The 13,893-nt window shown below is 38.2% G+C and overlaps 1 protein-coding gene across 1 annotated transcript; it reads right to left on the bottom strand.

Annotated features, from left to right (window-relative positions):
- Window positions 1-943: 943 nt before the first annotated feature.
- LOC104073918 (testis-expressed sequence 11 protein-like) lies at window positions 944-13,400 on the bottom strand (the record flags this gene model as incomplete). The annotated part of the gene is made up of 11 exons (XM_009573857.1): window positions 944-1,018; window positions 2,056-2,220; window positions 3,973-4,093; window positions 5,107-5,215; window positions 6,221-6,370; window positions 7,880-7,952; window positions 8,860-8,976; window positions 9,531-9,601; window positions 11,250-11,336; window positions 12,579-12,619; window positions 13,347-13,400. Coding segments are annotated over 11 exons (1,063 nt in total), but the record flags the coding sequence as incomplete, so codon positions are not given.
- Between the last annotated feature and the right edge of the window lie 493 nt (window positions 13,401-13,893).

Here is a 13,893-nt window from a genome sequence, read left to right on the forward strand (position 1 = left end):
AAAAAATGTCACTTACCAACCCATCAATGTCTGGTGTCAGGTAAGGGATCCCTCAGCCTCGAGGGGTAACCTTGAGAGGCATCCCTGCTCAAGGGGAGATCACTGCCGCGCAGCCAGCTGCTATGGAGGGAGACCTCAACGGACCCTGATGGCTGCAGATATTTATAGCGTAAAGTAGTTGATTTGTAGTCAGATTTTCTGCTGTGTTAATGCAGTTTCGGACGCTTCTCGGCCCCGTCTCCAGCCAAACCGTTTTTTTTTGGGTTTAGTGCTGAGTTCTCACTGATAGCTTACACAATAGGATTAACTTTGATTAGGCCTACTTGCTGAGCACCTGCCTGCACTAAAGTTCAGTTAGTTCAAACAGGAGGAGTGCATCCATCACAGTAGTCTATAAACAGCAGTACCTAGTCAAAGTTTTAGCTTTTTCTGTGAGCTAAATAGTACCTGCTCTTTTTTATTCTAACTAAATTGTGAAACTGGCAAACTGCTCTGAATTCTTGTCCATACTGAAATGGACTGAAAACTAAACAATCTGATAAATATTTATCTAGCAAGGCAGCTATGACATCCAGAGGAGATGCCTGGTCTTGGAATACTTTTATTGTTCTCATTGACGCTTCTACTACTAAAATCAGGTATTTAAACCAACCTGTTAAACAACAGCAGACACATCTCATGAAAAAGTTTTTATTTTTAACTGTTATATAGCTCCAGAGAATGAAAATTATTCCCTAGAGGAAAACAATTACATTTATTCAATGAACACTTCCTAAAAAGTACATAACTTAACTGCCAACAGGAAGGAGATTCTGGTTTATTTTCCACTGCTCCCATGACGCCATGCCTTCGCAAAGCTACCGGCCTCTTTCATTCAGCAGAACATTTTCAAGAGAGACTGTTGGAGGACTGCTGTCCTCCTTTTTTGCAGTTGTGGCTGTCATTATTCTTCTTCATTTGGAAGAAACCCTTTTGCTCTGTCCAATTTGTCCAGAACCTCACTATAAAGACCAATCATCTGGAGAATATAAACACCACAGTTGTCAACAAGGATGGATAAAGTTGTATCATTCAACTAGATAATACAACAAAGTGACAGGGAACAGAAGCAAGGGAATAGGAGGGAGACTACCACCAGCTTCTAAACCTAAAATTTCAGATTGATGTAAAGATTTTGGCACAGATTTAAACACAGTGATTTAAGAAAAAAAAACTTAAATCAGTACAACCTAACAAAGGTGCTTTTATTTATGCTGACATAAAGCATAGTTTATAGCTGAGTCTTACATCAGCGAATAAACCTATTCACAGAATCACAGAACAGTTGAGGTTGGAAGGGAGTGATCTCACTTCTTATGGTCTTAAGTGATGTACTTAAAATGGTATAAAAGTTGCAACCAGCTCTATTGCCCAGCTTGTTCGTAAGAGAATGAATGATGACTGCATACATCAGCCAGGCTACACTGTGTTGCTATCAAGGAAGGAGCACCAGCCAAAAACTGTAGAGAGAAGCTTACTTATGACAGAGTAAGAAAAAGCATCATTGCTTTCTACAGAGGTACTAGCCCTGAAATTTCTCCCTCAGAGGAAGTGGCTAAGCTACACCTGAAAAGACGAGCTTTAATGATTTTATTCATATCACCTTAAACCCTATTTATAAGACATTAGATTATACTAGAAACAAAGCTCGAAAGTATTCATACAACAACTGATTTAAGTAAACTGGTACAGCCCCTTGACTTTAGTGAAAGCAGGCAAGGTACAAGGGTTTTCCTATGACCACAAATAGTCAGAAGTTTATTTCCAGTCAGCCATTTACACAATCCTTCCAGTAAAAGGATACTACACTTCTCTTTCTATTGTCTATCAAAACTTTTCTGGCCTCACTTTGAAAAAATCTTTTATCATCAAGCTCCCCCAAAATATTTAGGTACCATGCTTCTCCTGAAACTCTTTAAAAAGATCATCTGTAGTGGTTTCTTCACCCAGATCCATATCTCAAATTCAGGCTAGACACCCAATCCCACGTCCTCAAATCCATCTGCTTACACTTACATGGCCTTCATAGCTTTTCTTCAGAGATCCTAAGTGATTGAGGAAACGCATTCCTAATCCACACCACTGCTCAGCTTCCTTATATTTACCAATGGTATACTGAAATATTCCTGTATTCCAGGCTCTTGTCATCAACCAAAGGATCTCCATCTCTGGGTAAGCATCCTGAAAGTAGCAAACAAGAAGCAGCAGCTCATCAGAAAATAGACTCTTCCCTTTAAACCTGACAAGTCAAGAGTGCATTAGAATTTAGTTTTAGAGTGGGAAAACAGTTGGGCTTTTTTTTTCCCCTAAGCAAAGGGCAATTCCTTCAGAGCCATCCTGTACTTCACAGTTCATCTGCACTACTGTCAAACAGCTTGTTTCCAACATGGGTAAGTTGTTGCAATTACCTATTGGTAGGTCAGAAAATACAATTCTGTGGGACTGGGAATGATGGAAGTATGCTTTCCAACAGCCTGTCTGCAGACAGGCTGAACTTTCTGCCGCGGTACTTTCCAGTTTATCCAAACAGTACTGAACAGCAGAACATAGTTCCTCTCTACAGATTAGAAGCAGCAGTCCTTATGTCTTCAGAATTTCTCTATGCACTGTGGCGATGGCTTGCTAGAGTGAAGGCTGCTCTTACAACTGCAGAACAGAAGCCAGACTACCCAACAATACTTTGAACCTGGTGTGGAACTGATTCATTTGCAGAAGTGAAGGACAAGCAATTATTTATTTGCCACGCAAATCCTTAAGGGGAGGACTGGAAGGACTTCTTTTCCATCTTTGATAGATACTTCTCATCCTAAACAAGAGGGCCCACAGTGAATTTCTGAGCTGCAGCATCCATTTCTGAATAGGAGATATAAATAATGAGTGGTGTACCAGCTTTCTGACTGATAATGTACTGATGTGCTGCCCCAGTGTCCTTCTCTTAGCATGGTACCATTAGTACCGGCTGCCATGAGCAAGACTGCAAAAGAAGGCTGCCTAGTACTGTGAAATTTTGCTGTTACGAGTATCAGTCCACATTAACATTTCATTCGTATCCCTCAACAAGAACATTATTAAAGTTATAGTTGAGAACTTCAGTGAGAGGCAGGCACAAATGCGGACACATCGGTTTTTCTGGGAAGTCAGGAACAAGCGTATCTTTATGCCACTTTTATAAAAGAAGAGACATTCAAACCTGACTAAAGAAACAGCCATTCAATGGAATGAAGCTATGAAACATAGTATTGGTTTCATTAGTCCTCACCAGGAATACTCCTTAACTGATTTTTACCTATGAAATTCTAAGTAGAAATGTCTGACTTCCTCAGTACAACTGCCTTCACTGTACAGCATTACACTTCAGGCCTGAAAGGAGCAGCTTACTGAAAGAAGGATTTTACTCTCCATGTACCTGTTCTCACAGAAACAAGGCACGTGGTGCCACAAGTACTGACAGCACAGGAATCTAGTTCTAGGTCATTTGGAGAAAATAGTAACGTAGTAAGTTCCCAAATACATTTAACAAAACGGAGCTGAGAAAAAAGCAGGACTGGTATCCAAATTTTAGCCAGCTTTAAACTGATCTGGAAAAGTAATCTGCATTTAAAAAACCATATTCAGCGTAAGAATGTAGAAAGCACGAGGAGGAAAGATGGATGTTCTAGCTCAAGATGTTTCTAAAATAGGCACTGAAAATTTGGCCTTAATGTCTCTAAAAAAGCCCTTACAAAATCCAGGAAATTTATAATTCAGTCATAAATATCCAAGAGGCATTTCTTTTGAGGTAATTTCAGTGTATCTTTTACTGAAGTAATCTTAGCTGCTCCACATATAACACTATATAATGTTCAGTCTACTAATTATTCTCAATCTCATGCGAATTTTTTTAAAATGTGCTCAGGATCATCTCCCAATCTCTTGTTTTCCTGTTCAACTTACTGTGCTGCTGACTACGCTCAGAGCATCTTCAAAGTAGTCCCACACCTCCTGCAGTACACAGGCATCCAAGTCTGTTAATCCAGTCGGCAAAGAAAGATTAATCAAACTATGTAAGCATTTGCTGAGAATTGAAACAGAGCAAAAGAGGAAACATTAAATACCACGTGCACAAACAGCTACTTTTTAGTATCAGCAGTACATTAATTTATGTCTCTATGATTGTCAGACAGACATGTCCACCTTGGTGCTTACCACACTCATATTCTTATAGCAGAAATATAGATCTCCCTAGTATCAGATCTCATTCATACAAACTATGCAAAAAGAGAGCCAAGAGCAGCAAGTACTTAATTATTTTCATTGCTGGACTCTGAAGTAACAGAGACAGAAGGACAGCCATAATATTTTCTAGGGTGCTACGCACGACAGCAAGGAAAAAGTACCTTTTCTAACTTCACCAACAAGAACTAAGTAGTCAGCATCCTCAGAAAATCAGTAACAAATACATGGTTTCTGAAAACAGGTCTGTTTCTCATTGTGAAGTGAGAAAGGCAATATTAACAGTTGCCTTTGCCCAGTGGTTACTGCAAGGAACCCGGAAAGGAGGAAGAAAATCCTTTACGGGATACAAGTGAGAGAGAAGGACACACACCAGGTTGTTTTTCGGATTCCATAAGTTAACAGTTGTTAGAGAGCCAGTTACCCAGCAAAATAAATCACATTATGTACTATGGCATCATATCACTAACTTACAACTCATGGCTTTCTTCTCAGCCCTTAATTTCTCTTCACTTCATTGTCTTTGAAATACCTAGTTCACTACTGCAGGGTAACATTTGAAATTAACACCTTCCTTTTAAGAAACAGCCAGAGACCTCTTCTGGATCCAATTTTCATTTTCCTTCCTCAATAGATTCATTTATTAGAAATACGACTGTTTTAGAAAACATATCAAGTAAACAAATTGCGGTTAACACTTCTATTAGACAGTCATACTTGAGAGGTACATTGGTTGCCAGCAAGAAGTGGAACCTTGCATATAAGCTAAAATCCACTTTTTTCAAATTGCAGGCTTTATTCCCTGTCAGCATTTCCAGTTACAGGTTCATTGCAAAGCTATGTGATAACACTAACCTAAATTTCACAGCATCAATGAGAGTCTGCTTTCTGTGAAGGTTTAGTGCACTCTTGAGAGCTTTCTTACACAGTACAGGATACCAAGCTGGAGATTCCATTGCTAATGCTTAAAAGCAAAAGAAAATAGAGAAGAAGAAGAAAGAAATGACTGGAGCCAGACTTTAATCTCATTGATCACTAAAATAAACTACAGCATGTTGCCAAATCCCTTGTGATAAACAACTGAAAAGATATTTGCTTAATGCCTGGGCTGGTCACAAGCTAGTGCTTCTCTACTACTTTCTTACTGTGCACATCATCAATGAGGACTACAAGGCAGAAGCACAGCAGATTTAATAATTTACTAGTACTGTCACTGCTGTATACTTCTGGTGCAGTAACCCAAAAATATTGGGGGGGGGGCGGATCTAAAGTAAAGAGTATTGTTATGTTTGTCTCCTTGGAAATGAAAATCTGGATGGAAAAATTAGGCAGGTGCGGGATGTCAGTATGGCATTTCCAAGCCCAGGTGTGTACTCCCTCAAGACAAGAGAGATAAGTAGGTGTTAGGCAACCCTACAGAATCCCCTCCAAAGACTTGCCACAGTAGTTCTAAATTTTACTCATCTTCCTTGGATCCTACTCTAGATTCTCAAGGAGGCATGACTAGAATTTTCTAATGAAAGTATGGTACAGTATAGAGAGGTTCTATTTACAAATTAACTACACTAACTTTAAGTTGAAACTGCATATCTTTCCGAAGTCCACATTCTAAAACTTTTGTATTGGGGCATGAATGAGGTAGGGTCATTCTCTGGCCTTTACCAGTTTGGAGCATGTAAAAGTGTATCTGAATAATCTTTTCCAGACTCACAACCTATACAATGTCTCAGGGTCTAAATGGAAGGATGTCGCAAATTCCTGGTTCATCACCCATGTAATACAGTATTTCAAAATACAGCTCCCCTAATGTTGCTGAGATCCTAAGCATCTTTGCTTCAGGACAAAATATATATGGTTAGACCCATTTTCTCCATGCTGCACAATACATGATAATCCTGGTCACCCTAAATGAACAGGAAAGAGCTACAAAAGCTGTTTTTCTTGACTTGAAGAATATGAAAGTCCTTACATGCAATGATTTCTAGCGTCTTGACCTCTATTTGTGGTTGCTCCCATACTGACTCCATAAGGTTGTGGAGTGTTGGATCATTCAGTTTGGATCTTGCTTCAAATTCATACAGCAGAAGCAATGTGTCTGTTGGGTCTTTAGCAAAATCTCCTACAGAAAAGACAGAATTGCCTGTATGTAATGATTCATTTTCCTAAAGCCACATGGTTTACCATAAGGTATAAATTTTGCTTTCAACAGGCAGGAAAACCATTAAGGTACTCAGATTTAACAGCAGAGCAAGTGGAACTCTGAAGCAGTCTTGGACAGAAACCTCAGATGTCCAAAGCACAACCCCACCAACCACCATGCCTTCCCGTCCCTGTCCCCCCGTCCCCATCCCCCCCCGCCCTGTCCCCTTCCCCAAAAATAATCTGGATTGTCTGTAATTGGCTAAATTCATGCAACCCTCCTAGGCAAGGTAATAGCTACTAGGGAAGCGATTTTCTTAAGACAGGTAAAAGAGATAACAGGCTGCCACCAGCTCAGAAGGTCAGCTTATAAAAGAAATTATCATCAGCTTCAAATTTTTCTATAGGACTTGTCCCCTTTCTGGTAGAAAAGCCCTCAGAAAATCCTTAAACACAAAAGAAGGGTGGGAGAACAGTAGAACTGCTAGGAAGGTATAAACCTGATAAAAATGCCAAACAATCCTTTACTGAACTATCACAAAGACCTTTGTTTTTACATCTAAAAGACATTCTCAGCTTCCTCCAGGGCAACAGACTTGTCCACATGAAGAAGCGAAGGAAGCACCAGGCTAGCATTCCACAAACCTCTGCAGGAGAAACTCCAATATCTCAATGTCTTGAGATAATTAACCCCTTGGGATTTTAAAGATGGAAAATTAAAAGGGAAGAAGTCTTCCTGAGTTATCTTGCCTTCAGTGTACAAGGGCAAAGAGAATCCCAAATCCAGGCCATATAACGAACCTTTCATTCTGAAATTTTAAGGGGAAAAAAAAATAGCAAGTACATTGCTTGACAAAAGTTAAATACTAATGCATCTTACAATGCAAACTCCACTGTGTCCCAAACCTATAACTGAAAAGAAACCAGACCACAGGCCAGACAAGGAATGCCTAATGCAATTTTTCTACCAATATACTACTAAAAAAGTGAAGCATGCATCCTCTAGGCTAACAGTCACTCAGCATCTCAGCTGTCAGCTGAAAGTACACCAGTCTCCAGTAATATCTGATCTAACTTGACATGGAATAGTCAGGGAACAGAGGATGGGTTTTGGCACTTCAAAGTATGGTAGCAGGACTTTCTGTATTCTGAAATGCCTTATATGGGAAGAGTCTAGTAAAACTATTAAAACAGTGCAAGACTGACTCCACTCTAGAGCAAAAAGCTTGGAGTTTCTTAACTTTTAAGACAGAACAGTCAACCCAACTTCACTCTGAAAGATTGTTCCATACTTCACAGCACCTATACAATAAAAAGCCTGCAACGACATACAAAAAACAATAGTTGGCTTTGCCAATTCTTTTATCATATTGCCATATATCTGCTTCAACACACTTCAGCTGAGACAGCAATTCCATTCCATTTTTCATTAATATAGTGACTAAGTCTAAGAGTTACATGTGCTGAACAGACACACTTTGTAGCTTACCTGTTAATTTCAGAACTTCCCATATCTCCTTGCATGCCTGGAGATGTTGAAGGGCCTGAGTCAAAAGCTCCGTCTATTTTACAAAATTTAAGAAGTTTTTTTTTTCACAGTTTTAAAAGCAAAAGGAATATACATGTCACAACTAACAGGATCTTCATACCTAACTATAAATTAAATTAAGAATCAGCCTAATTAGTACATCATCTACACCAGTTACTGTTTTGGGGTTTTTGGGGGGGGGGAGGTTCTCTCTCTTTTTCAAAGACCTCCACATCTCAGACAAAGCCTCTTCACACCGAATGTTCCATTGGTCCAGAAAAAAACATATGGGTTCCCTATGGGACATCATTTATTTTAGCTTCCAAGCATAAAATAGTGCTATTGAGACTGACAAACCACTAAATCCCACAACACAAATTGCTGTGCATTGCCCTCCACAAAAGTAACTTTCTACAACAATCACTGTACAGCAGACTTCCGTACTTCCTTCATAACCACCATACATTTTCCTTAATCTTCTTACCACAGTAAATACAACACCCAAAAAAAAGGACGTATGCATGCACAAAAAACAACAACAAAAAAGTGAGCTTTATCACAACCATACTGGTTACTACTTTCAGCAATGGCATAATCCTAAAGCTGCAGTTATTATCTGCCTGACCAACCCATGTTTAGCAGCAGACTCCTGACATAATATATAAGGTAGACTGAAATTCCTCTAAGAGAAGGTACTGCCATGACCCTTTGCTGATATATATCTGTTCAAATCCACTGAAGTCAACAGAACTAATTTATAGAAATCCAACATCTACAATTGTCTGGAAAACACTAAGTGCATTGATTCTAATTAACTATGAAAGGTTCCATGGTTACATTCTCAGTATCCTGTTCTCAGTGAAACAACTAAGACTTCAAAATCAAAAGAAAAAAATGCTACACTGATACATACAGAATCAGTTAACAGAGCAATGCCCTACCTGTTTAGAAGGTGTTACTTCTTGTCTCCCCACTTCCAGATCAACTGCAGCTGCCATTAACAGACATGTCTTCTGAGCAATTAGAACAGCTTTGTCAGAAGGACAAAACTGGGACAACTGACACCAAAAATAGGAAAAGGTAATGAGAATTGCGCCCATATAAATCAATTTGCTCGTGAACAGATGATTGCTGAGTCTCCTCTGTGACACTTTTAGTAATCAGTCATGAATAGTATATATTCATATTGCAATTTTACTTGTACAATTACACAAGAAGATTACTTAAGTGTAAAGCAGTGTTGGAGTTCCCTCTCTACAAACACATACAAAACTGACGGTGTTGGTAGAAATTCTGTATGGAGATTAGGACTCCAGTACTTAACATGTTTGTACTAATGATACAGTTTGCAAACATCAGAATCCATTTATTTTAGAAAGTTCTCATTGAAGTCTAAGTTTCTTATAATATTTTTAAGCAACAGAATGTAAAGTATGACAATAATGCTCACATTTTGTATTACAAGTCAACCTCCTTCTGACAAAAGTGCTCCATCTTCAGAGCATACAAGAATGTCTCTAAGGAGATACCTGACACATGCATGTAACTTCTAACAGAACTAGACAGATGACAATATTCCTCAATCAGAGATACTATTAGCAAGAGTACGTACCTTGAAAGAGAGTAGAAAAAAATCCCTCATCTTTTCAGGGCAGCCCCTGAACTGTACAGCTAAGTTCCAAGCTAACAAAGCCATAAAAAAAAATGGAGAGTAGAATAAAAATCTTCAACATTATAGGTATGCCCATCTAATCTCTAGTAATAAAGCAGTTCACATTCTCCAATTCAATTTCTTAATCAAAATATCATCAACAGCTCATTTAACAACAGCAAGAAATACCGTTATTAGTGATTTGTTAAAATATCTTATTCATGCTTTCAAATTTTGTCTTAATAATTTCATCACAACCAAGTATCCATTCTACCACATACCTTACCCACAAGAGCATGAATTGGAAGAAGCATTTTCTTATGTTAGTAAACAAAAGTAGTATCTGAATTAAAGTGTTGAATATTCCCAAGATAAATTAAAAAAAAAAAAAGGAAAAAAACCCATGAGATTTTGAAACATTCTCCATTTTACCTCAGCAGGGTCAAGTACATGGCAATTAAGCACACAATTCTGATTAGTAAATGGATGAGCCATCTAAAGACAATCAAATGATTCATGTATGAGAATCTGACCCAATTAAATGTTTAGATTCTACAGTGACTTTGCAGATTCTAACTTTCATGTTAATTTACTCCCTAGGACATGTTTTTGTAGTCTCCGAATTGTTTATTCTGTGAGTGAGAATGCTGCCTTGGAAAGGTCATGAGCACCACAAATTCCATTCACACTTGTGTTACTGTATTTGACCTCTGCTGCTTCTCTCCCTCCTTTGCTACTCTTTATTGGAGCATTGCTACATTGTGAGGATGTGTGCAAAATCATGGCAGATGTCTTCTGTTATTGATTTCAACTATCTTCTCTCCTGTATGCTCTGGCAGAAGCAAGAATCTAAAAAATTCCTTCAACCCGTTACCCTACGCTTGTATTTTTATCTATAAACAGCAGATGCACCGACTCCTTTACCAAAACAGTGTAACAAAGACTACTAAATGAGGATCCAGAGACACGCTACAGATAGTGCTTAGGACAGCTCCATAGGAGCTGCATTTCCCACTCGGAAACACTTTATCTATGATAATGTTTGCTGTTTAGATTTCATATACTGTAGTTCAAGGCAAACTCCAGGACTGCTGATTTAAGCGACTAATGAAGACAGTCTATCTGGGTGGCAGAGGTAAGCTCATCCTGCATCAATCACACCAGTACACCCACCTGAACTTCCTCATTCTTATTTTGCCTACATGAGAATATGCATACTCATGATCGGCAGTAAGGTTTTTTTATTGCTCTTAGTAGCATTTTTTTTCAGACATTGAAGAAAACCGTTATTCTTTCTATTTGCTTGATCTTAAATTTTACTTCTGTAACAGAGTCTTGGTAGTGAAGGGCTAAGAGAAAAATGGTGAACTCTGAAGAGTTGTATCATGGACACACACAACAATTCCTGTGGTGAAGGGAATAATGTATCAGCTATCCCATCAGTCAAATAGACGTTGTGTGAGTATTCGTCTTGATAACTGACTTAAACCATGAGCCGTATCAGATAGTTTCAGAAGACAGAAAATGCAGCAGGAGAACTTTAAGACTAGTTAAGGCAGCGACTGCCAAAGGTGACAAGTTTTATAAACCTACTACATCTTTAAACACTTGTTTCTTCCTTAAGGTCTGGCTAAGTGGAGGTGGAGGGGATTCAGTTTAGATTTTGAGAATGCAACCTACCAACTTTTCTAAACCAGTGAGCTTCAAGGATCCTCATTTCCCCTGTGAATTTCTCTTCTGTGAAAGACTCAGCAAGTCTCTTGTGAGCTGCAGAAAATATGTTGTTCCAATACATAAGTAACACTTTCTGAGCATAATAAAAACATTTCCAAGTCTAATAACAACACTACAAAACAGAGGTTTCCAAAACACCCATATAATTCCTGATAAAGAGCTATTCTCACAAATCTAATATGCTTGATCAGAGAGGCTTATAAAAAACATCAAAAGGTGCCTCAAACAGCATTTTAGATAAGATATATAAGGCTGCCAACAATTACTGCCTCTTCAAAGTTTACTGACACTGCAGTCTAATGCAGAGGAGTTTTACTTAATTTCACAAAAAGTTGAGGGTTTTTAAATTTAATAACAGGTTTGAGGCCTTTCTTCAAGGAACCTTTAATTAATTTAATTTTAGTCTTCATCTCTTCTCCTAGTTGCAGTAAGAATGGCTAGTGTAGAAGAAGTTCTACAATCTCATTAACTTTCTTGCCCAAGATAGGAAGAAAAGGGTAAAAAAGATTTAATGAAACTAAGTATTTCTTCTGATGGAGAAAAGTCCTCTGTAAAACTCCTTTACCTTTTCCAATGCAAACAAGACAATTCTTTTTCAAAGGACAGCACAACTTAAAAGTGGGAACCAATTTTGACAAGCCTCTCCCGTCTTTCAGCAATTTGCTATTATTCCTTGCAGTTTTCTAAGCCTTACAGGGCAAAAAAAATAGCATTAACTTAATTTTAAAAATGCTCCCTTTTCAACAGCTAGAACAGCAAAGACCACCATTGACATTTAATTAATGCCAGCAGAAAGTTACACTGTTAATTCAGTTCACAAAACCAAACTTCTTCCTTTTGTGGTAACCCTGCTACTAAAGATACTAACTTTGTTCCTGCCAATGCAGAGTAGGAGACTGTCACTTGAGGCCACCCACGCTGTGGCTTGTACTCAAATATCTGTTGTTTGCATGCACGGCCTTATGAAGGATTAAAGGAAAACTGCCTAGAAGAAACTGCCCCTTTGTCTGAGAGAAGCTCCCAAGTACAGGCTTTACTAGAAACAGTTTTCCCAACACTAGCCTGCAAGCTTTCCATAGCAAAAACCTGTAGCACTGAGATCCAACTTCAAAACACTGTTGAATCTCCAGTTTTAATTTTACTGATTTCAGTGGGAAGTTGGGAACCTAGACTGAAATAAGGAGTCTAAACATTTGGTTGGTATGGACCTTATCATATAATAAAATGTTCACAGATAGAAGAACTACAGAAAATGTAAATAAAACAAAAGCATACCCAAAGTCAAGTAAGTCAACATTGAGTTGATATCTTCATCTCTAGAATGGCGGAAAAATTAAGTTTTAGAAAATGTTTGATTAACTTTCTTACAACAGAAGACATTATTTATGTTGGAATACATCTCCGTAATTATGGATATAATCATTCTTCCCCTGACAAACATCTCAGGCATTAGAAACTTCTAGCATTTGAAGAAGCAGAAGGAATATTGAAGGCCTGTAAAAAGTTTTATCGATCTGCAGCAGCGAAGGTCATTATAGAAGTGCAGCGGGAGATTTTCTCAGTTGTCAGGGCTGCAGGTTAAACTTCAAACCCCACAGACACTACACTGTTTTCCTGACAGTCAAAATCCAGCAGTACAGTTCTCCTACTTCTAAGCCAACACACCATTTGTGAAGTGGCTAGTCTTCAGCAAGGGAGGTCGCACTCTGAAGTTCTCACTCAGAACTTCTGAAAGATATCACATCCTACTGTCAAAGTTAAAGAGGTGGCTTAGCTCACATTCCCCATCAAAAACACCTGACAGTCTTATGCATTAATAAAAGAGGAAGGCAAAGAGCAAATATTTAAAGGAAAGGTAGAAATAGAAAAGATGTTCCTATGTGATGTCATTAGGTCAAGTTGGGAAGTCATCTGGGTGGACTTTTTACTAGCATAAAAATTAATCTCTTGATTACTCTGCAAGAAAATAAGCCCAGCAAGAAAATATTACACCAGTTGTACAACATATCCCCCATAAGAAAATGGTTTTGCAAATGGACTCACCTTTTTTCTTCATTTTCTGCCACAACCTCTGACAACATAAGACGAACCAAACATCTAAATATGAGAAAAACAAGCAATGAAGAAGCAAGAAATTTTTTTCTAATGGTGTACTTTGTCCTTATTTTCCAGAAAGAATCCCACTTTTCTTCCTTACACTATCAGCCCATGGAACTCAGAGAAGTCAAACTGAGAGTAAGATCATACTAATTCCCATCCTATTGCCTTATTTTGTATATCACCTTGTTAAATCATGTAATAGTAAGTAAATAAATGTACTTTAACAAAGGCTTTAAGCAAATATTGGAATAAATACATCTGTCTCACAATATTTGTTTTTATAAACATGATGGAATATTTCAATAAGAAGATACTGCTTCATCAGAGGATACAAACAAACTGGTATTTTCACCAAATGTATTCTGGCAATTTCATTAGAGTCGCTATTGGTCATCTGTTCAAATCATAATGTAATCATGAAATTCAGACCAACTAATACTATTTGCTTGAGAGAGACTTGAAACATTGTCCTGGTTCCGGCTGGGACAGA

This window comes from Fulmarus glacialis, unplaced genomic scaffold (genome assembly GCF_000690835.1).
Source record: "Fulmarus glacialis isolate BGI_N327 unplaced genomic scaffold, ASM69083v1 Scaffold16443, whole genome shotgun sequence".
NCBI classification, from domain to species: domain Eukaryota; kingdom Metazoa; phylum Chordata; class Aves; order Procellariiformes; family Procellariidae; genus Fulmarus; species Fulmarus glacialis.